The 9638-nt window shown below is 44.8% G+C and overlaps 1 protein-coding gene across 5 annotated transcripts in view; it reads left to right on the top strand.

Moving 5' to 3' along the window:
* Positions 1 to 9638, top strand: part of Dgkg (diacylglycerol kinase gamma) — a 199803-nt gene that overhangs the window by 92387 nt on the left and 97778 nt on the right. For all 5 annotated transcript variants that reach the window (XR_007347933.1, XR_007347931.1, XR_007347932.1 and 2 more), the window contains 2 exons: positions 1809 to 1898; positions 2996 to 3156. Coding sequence is in view for 2 of the 5 variants with exons in the window: in XM_015499958.2 (XP_015355444.1) it covers positions 1809 to 1898; positions 2996 to 3156 (251 nt within the window). In the remaining 3 variants the exon portion in view is untranslated. The remainder of the gene's footprint in view (positions 1 to 1808; positions 1899 to 2995; positions 3157 to 9638) is intronic.

The following is a 9638-nucleotide window of genomic DNA, read 5'->3' as shown; positions in this document are numbered from 1 at the left end:
GTAGAAAAAAAACGGGGGGGGGGGAGGGAAGAGGAAATACCCTTCCAGGCCACGCCCCCAGTGATCTACTTCTTCCCACCAGGCCCCACCTCCCAAAGCTTCATGTCATCAGCCAGGAATTCATCAACTGATGAGTGCAGAGCCCCCATGATCCAGTCACTTCCCAGGAGCCCCACCTCTGAACACTGCTGGGCTGAGGAACAGACCTTTAACACCTGAGTCTTTGGGGAACATTCCAGATCCAAACCACAACAGATGACATGGGTTTCCAGGCTCAGTGCCATGAAGATGGCAGACCTGCCAAGATGGGGACTCAAAGGGGACAGCATGAGCAGAGGCAGGAAGGCATCAGCTTGAGTCGCAGGACCAGGATCCATGAGTGAATGGCCCCATCTTCCATCTCAACACTGGCAGGCAGGCAGCCCCAGCTTGAGCCTCCGAGCCTCCGCTGCTGAATCCTGCCATTCCTGCACCCCGAGTCACATGACTTACATCCAAGGGCACTGTGACACAGGGTCTGTCAGTGTGCCCCTCTGGAGTCCAGTGGGTGCCTACATCTCCCTCTTTAACCAGCCTTGCCTGTGAACAGGCTGCTGGGGCTCCGTAGCCAGAGGAAAACATGTTCTGCTCTGCATTCTCTGATGGTTCTGTTCAGTGTTCATTCACAACCAGCAAGGGAGAAAAGAGTAGGAATCTGTGTGTTCCAAATTCTGAAAAGTGGTGGAAATGATAAATTATAGGTATGGGGTGTCCGTAGCACCTGGAGATTTTGCTTGTTTAACACAAGGGGTTTTTTTGTCTTTTGGGTTTTTGTGTTTTTTTTTTTCTCTGAGGGTTGGGTGGTGCTAAGGATTGAACTCAGCCACTGAGCCACATCCCCAGACCTGTTTTGTATTTTATTTAGAGACAGGGTCTCACTGAGCTGCTTAACACCTCACTTTTGCTGAGGCTGGCTTTGAACTCATGATCCTCCTGCCTTAGTCTCCTGAGCCACTGGGATTACAGGCATGTGTCACCGTGCCCAGCTAATACAAGATTTTTTTTTAAACTTTTAAATTTTTTTTAAAAATGCCCCAAATTTTCAGTTTTCCAAATGCCCCACTATCCCTTAATGTTTTAGACCCACCCATTTTAATAACATCTGCACCTGCAAAGCCCTTGAAAAGAGGAGGAAGGGACAAATGAGAATGGACTTGGAGCCACAAAGATCTGGGATTGGATTCTGGCTCCAGAATTATTTTCCCTTGGTGAATTTTCATTTCTTCATCTTCAAAGAGAACATCTTGCAGGGTTGGTGTCAGAGATGAATGGGAACAAGTGCTGGTTATCATTAGGATTGAAAAAATGCAAACTAGGCTGAGGCAGGAGGATTGCAAGTTCAACTCAGCAAGACTGTGTCTCAAAAAAATAAAAATAAAAAGGGCTGGGTGTGTAGCTCAGTGGTAAAGCACCCTTCGGTTCAATCATTGGAACCAAGAAACAAACAAAAATACAAACCAATGTTTTTGAGGGGCATACTGTTATCTCAAAGAACAGAATTAAGATGAAATTTGGACCAACAGGTACAGGTTACAGGGAAACAGCTTTAGCTCAACATGAATTGCACATTGACAGATGTGGCACAATTTGTAGTGGTTAACACACTGCAGAAGGAAGAAATAGCTTTACGAAGTAGTGTGTTCTCCATCATGGGAGGTGTCAAACAGATTGCTGCGGAAGGGTTCATGCATCAGATCAAGGATAGCAAAATAACCCAAGAATTCTGTAATCCAATGGTATATGGTTCTGTTTCTTTGCATGGATTGCAGATAAGGCAAATTTTGCAAAGCATCCACCAGTGGCTGTCCTGCCTCTTGGAACAGGAAATGACCTTGCCCGATGTCTCCGTTGGGGAGGAGGTGAGTATATGATGCTACCCTGGGGACCAGAGCTCTGCTTACAGGGATGCTCTACAGAGGCGATCTGTGACCCTTTCTCTGCCTTCTGTTCCCTGCTGGGTTTCAAATAGAAGCCCCTCTTCTGGGCTCTGAGAACCCTGTGCTCACCTCCCTATAATTACTATCATCCTGAAGCCTTCAGCTTAGAGCCAATAGAACATATGCAACTTTAGGGTAAAGACCAAATCTCATTTGTCCCTTCCCAGTGCCCCTTCCAATAGGAGTTCACATAGACAAGTGTTTTCTATGTGAAATTCCCTGTCCCCCAAACAATGATCTTCTGAATTAGGACTCAGAATGCAGACAAAAATACTCCATCCCTAGTTAGAGTCATTAGGAACATTCAGATTATCCCAGGTGCCCAGGGCTGTGGGATCTCATTTTGAAATTTCCCTAAAGGGGGTCACACAGTGGTAATCGGTTTACAGTGCAAAGAGCAGGCACTAAGGAGAATTTTACATATGGCCACAGCCCCCATGGAACTGGGCAAGCTGCAGAGGAAGTTCAGCTTACCGCAGAGTGGACAGATCTGTCCAGCAGGCAGAAGAGCTGCAGGGACTCCGGATGGCTGATCAATTCAAGGAGTGATTGTAGACCAGTCAGGGTGTATCAGGATTCAGAGACTGGTTCTTTCTTGGTGAGCAAGTCAGAGGAAGCAGGAGCCCGCCCTACAGGCCAGGTTAACATTCTGCCTACCACCCTGTCCATCTCCCACATGACACAGTCCTGGCATGGATCCGTTATCTCCCCCACACAGCTTCCCAACCATCCAGCCCACCAATTCAATAGGGCTCCCTTCAGCTCCACAGACCCACCCACCTTTAGCCAGCACCCACCCCCACCTCAGACTTTCAAATCACTCCAGCCTCTTCCTAATTACGCTATTGTCCTTCCCTTCTCTGTGGTTCAAGGACCACAAGTGTCTCCCCCACACAGACACACTGGGAAGTTACCTGGTCTCAGATGCCCATAGGGTCACCTGTCCTGACAGCTACCTGTGCATCAGCAACAACTTAGCCTTTCTGCTCTGATGGCAAATGCAATGCCATCATCCACAGGTTATGAAGGGGGCAGTTTGACAAAAATCCTGAAGGACATCGAGCAAAGCCCCTTGGTGATGCTGGACCGTTGGTATCTGGAAGTCATCCCCAGAGAGGAGGTGGAGAACGGGGACCAGGTTCCATACAGCATCATGAACAACTATTTTTCCATTGGCGTGGTGAGTTGTTCAGGGGTCACCTTTCTGCATAGTAGAAAAATGCCCAAGAAGGGCTCCAGTTTTCCACTATCCCCTCTGGGTCTGTCCTGCCCTGCCTCAGTCCTGACTTGTGTCTGAGCATCCTGAAATCTGGTATAAATGTGGACACCCTCGTGACACAGCCCTTCCATCCCTTGATTATGGGGGAAATTGTTTTCTCTATTATGTTAACTAACACACAGTGAAAGATTAGAAATTTTTCAAAAGACATATTTACCCTTTAGGTAATTTGAAGCAGTTCAAGAAAACCAACACTGAGAAATATCCAAGGGGCAGGAATAGGAGAAAACATTCACATAGGCTTCAGGAATTGGGAATTCTGATCCTCAAGGGAGGACCCTGGGGTCCCACCTGGCTTGGTGGGCTTAGCACTCAGGATTTCTTCCTCTCCTCAGTACAGTGCTCCAAGTGCTTCATAAACCTCTGTGGGGAGGCATTTCCTCCTGACTGACCACTCCCTGGTTCTCATGGTCCTTGATGCTCACCCTGTCAGCACACTCTGCATTGACTGAAAGACCTAGCTTGATGTGCCTGACTCACTAATGCAAGAGCACATGCCCTCCTGAACACAAACACACACACACACACACACACACACACATAGCACAAGGACAGCACCATGTTCCCTGGCATCCCAAGCCCTCAGGACAGCTAGTTGTAGCTCAGTCACCTTATTTGCTAAACTCAGCTTCAAAGAACACTGAGTGGGCACTGCTTTCTACACTGCCGGGGACGGGATGGGCGGGGAAGGGACAGTGAAAGGATGGCTCATGTTCACAAATACAGCCGAGGTTTGGGAGAGGAGTTACAGCCAGGACACTAACATTTATTGAGCATCTACTATAGGCTTTCCACATTGCTAGGCTTAATGGGGTCTAGTCCTCACAGCAGTGCTGCAGATACCCTTGTTCCCATCATCCCCATTTTACGGAAGAGCCTTCAGAATTCTTGACTCATAAGAGGCAGAACTAGAACACAAACAGCTGTACTCACCCTGAGCCCAAGGTCCTTCCTCTCTGTTTCCCCATCTTTGGAATTATGCTACCAGGTTTTATGTGCATACAAATCCCTTCACCCAGTCCTCTGGCCCCAGGCTGAGTGGCATCTGCACTCCACAAACTCTTTTGAAAAATTTGGTGGTTAAAAAATATAATAGTGAGGAAACACAAAGGAACTGATGGGTAGCTTGAGGGGACAGCAGGTTGAAGGGAAGTGTTTTATTTTTTACTAAGAAGACAAAAGGTGAAGCACAGGAGAGGAAAGGATTACATATGACTACTTTGAAGGGAATTATCATCTCTATTTTATGAATGAGGGGAACAGAGACTTGGATTTAGGGACTCACCTTAACTTTTTTCACATTTTTAATCATACATGATAGTTGTACATAATGATGGGATTGTTGTTACGTATTCATACCTGCATTCAATATAACAATATGATCTGGTCAATATCACACCCCAGCACTTCCCACCTCCCACCCCCTGGTCCCTTTCCACTACTGATCTCCTTTCGATTTTCGTGAGATTCCCACACACACTTTTTCCTTTTTTGTATTTGTTCTTTTTAGTTATACATGGCAATAGGGATGTATTTTGACATATCACACATACATGGAGTATAACTTCCCATTCTTGTGATTGTACATGATGTGGAGTTTCCCTGGTCGAGTATTCATATATGAACATAGGAAAGTTATGTCTGATTCATTCTACTGTCTTTCCCATTCCCATCTCCCCTCCCTTCCCCCATTACCCCCTGTCCAATTTGGTGACCCTCCAATACTTCTCCCACCATTGTGAGTCAGAATCCCTATATCAGAGAAAACATTCAGCCTTTGGTTGGGGGGATTGTCTTGTTTACCTTAGCATGATAGTCTCCAGTTCCATCCATTTACTGGCAAATGCCATAATTTCATTCTTCTTTATGGCTGAGTAATATTCCATTGTGTATATGTTCCACCCGTCTTAATTTTTGATTCTTAATTCAGAGCTCTTTTTCTATGACCAAAACAGAAGACAGAAGCATTGCTGAGCCCATTATCAGGTTCTGAGAGGCTGGAGATAATGGACTAGGAACAAGTTTAGAGGTTCCTGTGCCCCAAGCTAGTTTATCCCCCAGGCCTCCAGCCTCAGGTGGGAGGGACATCTTCCCCTAGTGTCCCCTTCCTGGTCCCCCATCCAGTGACCAGTGCAGACACCCTCCCTCCTCTTCTTGCTCTAAGAACCCTCCCCTTTTCAGACCTACTACCCTGGATCCACTTCCCCCGACTGGAGCACTGCCATCTTCAGCTCCCAACAGTCAGATGTGACCGGTGTCTGGTGTCCAGAGGGCTCCTGGAACATGGACTCCCAATCATTAGTTTTGCCAAACCTTGGGTCTTCCCAACAGAAACCAGAGTGTAGCTTGTTAACATTTATTGAGTACCTATTAAGCACACCAGGTCCAGTTTCCATGTTGGTACATGAAGTCATCATGCAATTTTTACTGTGTTTTATAAGAGAGAGTGATGGCTTAGAGAGCTGTAGAAGGAGTCCAAGCCCTTGGGTGGTGGAGCCTGGAACCATCAGCATTGAGCTCCGGGGCCCGCTGAGCTGTGGCCTCTGCACAGCCCCTTCCATATTCTTGCTGCCAACACCGTGTGTGTATTTGGTGGTTTGGGGGGATGTGCCTCAAAATGGCTTACAGGGCCCCTTATCAGAAATGCAGATTCTGCTCACAACAGATTCTGATTCATATTCTGATTCAGGAAGTCTGGGAATTTGCTTGCGAGCATGCGTGTGCGCGTGCGTGCGTGTTTTGCTGGGAATGGAACCCAGGGCCTCACACATGCTTAGGCGAGTGCTCTGCCACTGAGCTACATCCCCAGCCCTTTTTATTTACACATAGGATCGGCCCTGAACTTGCATCCTCCTAGCTGGGATTGCAAGGCATGTGCTAGTGGGAAATCGCATTTTTAACAAGCTTCTAAGATCATTCTGATGTACATGATCCTGACCAGGGCTTCAGAGAGGGAAGACAGCCCATCAGAACAGAAAAGAATGATCAAAGGGAAGTGGTTCTTCAGGACACAGAAATCAGAACTGAATTAAACCAAGGAGAGGGAATCTAGAAAGCAGGAAGAGTTAGCCCATATAAGCAATGAGCAGGGAGGCTGGGTGGGCTGCCTGGAAGATTCCAGATGGAAAGGTACAGTCATGGCTGCCTTCAGATTCTTCAGCCCCAAATCTTCCCACACACTCAGCTCTAGCTGACAAAAACATGATTCCCAGCATCTCCTTGTCTGTCTCTGTCGATCTAGTGGCTGCATAAAGTGGACTTCTTTTAGTATTTTTTCCCCAAATAAATGGATACACAAAAAGGAATAGACAACCTTCTCTAAACTAAATAGCTGGACCCTAAAGCCAAGAGCCAAGCCTGATCAGTAATCATTCATGAAATTACAAATTACAATTCATTCTTGAAAATATAAATGGAAGGAAGGATGAGCCAGCTAATCATCCTCCAAGAAAACATAGAAACATTTTCCATCATCCTCAAAGGTCAAAATATTTTTCTGTCCTGGGATGACTGATAATAATCCAATGTGTTCATTTTTCAAATTACGAAGACCCACACAATTTCTTCCTCATGATTTTTTTTTCTTATACATTGAGTTTGTGCATGTATTGCACAGGAGTGAGGGACTAGAAATTCCTATCTCATTTTGGTGCACCCTTAGCCTTCTCTCAACAAAACGTTTGCATCATTTGTGTGCTCGCTCTTTAAAAGTTGGAAAGAGGAAATCTTGAGAAAACAAGTAACCAACACACAATCCTGACAGAGTCTGGGGCTGACATTTGCAGAAGGTCTTGCTCCCTATTTGACTTCCCCAACTTCGTAAGAGGAGAAGTAGGTATGTAAACCAACCCAGTTTTACCTCCTGATGATGATTAAATAGAGTCGAACTCCTTTGGCAAAGAGGTTTCTGCAAGGTCTGTGCCTCTTCTGAAGGACATGGAATAGTTTATTGATACCAAGTGGCTGCTGCCTTGCATCATAAAGATGATGACAGTCACCATTGCTATGGTACCCTGGGTGCTGTAGATGGGAATTTGCCCTGATGAGTTCACACAGTCCCTTTGGTACTTACAGGACCTATTTAATAGATGGAGGATTAAATAAGACTCCAGGGAATGACTGTGGCCTCATTGCCACCACATTTCCATTCACAGGCCAGCTATAAGAACCTAAGATAATTGGCCTTATTGGTCCTTCTTACTGAGAATACCCACTGGCAAGAGATTTTTAGCATAGCCATATCCAAGACACCACTTCCTCTGGCTTCCTCCTCCCTCCTATCTATTTTTGGATTAGGCAGAAATGTCAGGATAGCCAGGTATCAGTGACAGGAAGTTTGGAACTACAAAATAATTCCTGGAGAATGCGTAACTCTGAACTCCTCACAGGCTCTGCTTTCACTGAGCCTTAACTGTATGGGTGAACAGCTAATCCCTTGATTCAATGAATCTATTTCAGATGCTAGGGGAGCCTAGGGGCCAAGGAAAAACCACAGTCGTCACACCAACCCATGTGCCATGTTCCACCTTACAGATTGTTTTAGAGTTCACCAACCAAGTTTTCCACAATGACGAGCCTCCTGCCCATTAGGGAATTTGTGAACAAGACATCAGTTGCCTGTAAACTTTTGGAATCAATCAGCTTCAGATGGTTTTTTTTGTTTGTTTGTTTCTTTGTTTTTGTTTGTTTAGTACTGGAGTTAGCCCAAGGGTCCTTAACCACTGAGCCACATCCCCAGCCCCTTTTACTTTTTATTTTGAGACAGGGTCTGACTAAGTTGCTTAGAGTCTTGCTAAATGGCTAAGGCTGGACTCGAACTTGCAACCCTCCTGTCTCAGCCTCCTGAGTCACTGAGATTACAGGCATGAGCCATCATGCCTGGCTCAGCATCAGGTTTTTATCTGTTGCCAGGAAAGGTACTAAGTCGATGGAAATCACTGAGGAGTGACAAGGGGTCTACACTTTTCCATTCCTCAATCTGCCAAAAGTTTTGAGAACAATCTGAATTTCAAATAACCTGTCCTGTTGTCTCTTTCTGTCTTCTTATCTCCCTAAATTGCCAGAGTGACTTGGCCCTGCCTTGTCCAATATGGCAGCTGTGAGCCACATGTCACTATTGTGCACTTGAAATGAGGCTTGTCTAAATTGAGATGTGCTGTAAGTGTAAAATACACACCACATTTCAGAAATGTGCTATGAAGAAAATAACTTAAAATATCCCTGGGGCTGGGGATATAGCTCAGTTGGTAAAGTGCTTGCCTCACATGCATAAGGCCCTGGGTTCCATCCCCAGCACCTTAAAAAAATAAATAAAATAATAATAATAATTTTTAATATTGATTATACATTGAAATGATAATATTTGAGAACTATTAGGTTAATTAAAATGTTACTAAAATTAATTTTACCTTTATGTTGGTATGTGAAAATATTTTCAAAATTTTAATTTCATCTGCTTCTTTTTTACTTTTTTATGTAACTACAAGAAAATCTTAAGTTACATATATGGCATACACTAAATATCTACTAGACAGCACTGGCCTAGATGTTCCAATATCTCAAAGTCCAAATAACAGCTGCTTACATTGAAAGGGGCCCAAAATTGTTGGTCCAACCATGTGCTTAAGAGTTTTACTTGAGGAAAAAAATAGCCCCGCGTCCACACCTTTCTTGGTCTCCTCTTCACCCCATGCTGCATCCAAAAAGACTCCGGATAGTGAGGCCATCAGAACTGCATCATGGCTCCCATGAGTTTGCAATTCCCAGTACTTGGTGTCATCACGGAAGTGTCATTTTACTGTAATCATCACCAAGAAAAGATTTGGTGTACCTTGATTTCCAAAATCCAAATGAAATCATTATTGATTGTCAATATGCCAAGATCAGCCCTTGACTCAGAGATGCTCAAGAGAGCAAAAGTGAATCTCGACTCTTCTTTTTCATCTCCAGATAGAGAAACATGGTCAGGATCCTGATGATCCATCACCTTTTCAGGACTTGAGAGCAAAGGAGCCACTTAGCTCTCCCTGGCTACTTTATTTGTCAAGGAATGACACTGGCAAATTAGGAACTACATGCTAAACTAATAATATTTTAAAGGCTAGTCTTTGCAAATTCTTGTTATGGAAAAACCAAGGACAATGAGAACTATACAAAGGGAGGGGCCTGTGCAAATATCCCAGAGAAGTACGAACCAGGAGCTAGTCGCAGCTGTGCTGGAGGGAGAGATAGTGAAGTACAAACTGTGCCAAGCAATATACGATTGCTTTTTTCTTTCTTTTCTTTTTTTTAATTTTTCTGACAGAGGAAAATTAGTGCTTCAAAGGAACACAAGTAGATGGAATGTTTTCTTGAAATCTAGAGAAGCACTTGACAATGTCACA

Source organism: Marmota marmota, unplaced genomic scaffold, assembly GCF_001458135.2.
Source record: "Marmota marmota marmota unplaced genomic scaffold, marMar, whole genome shotgun sequence".
Lineage (NCBI taxonomy): Eukaryota > Metazoa > Chordata > Mammalia > Rodentia > Sciuridae > Marmota > Marmota marmota.
This window is presented reverse-complemented; position numbering and strand designations above follow the sequence as displayed.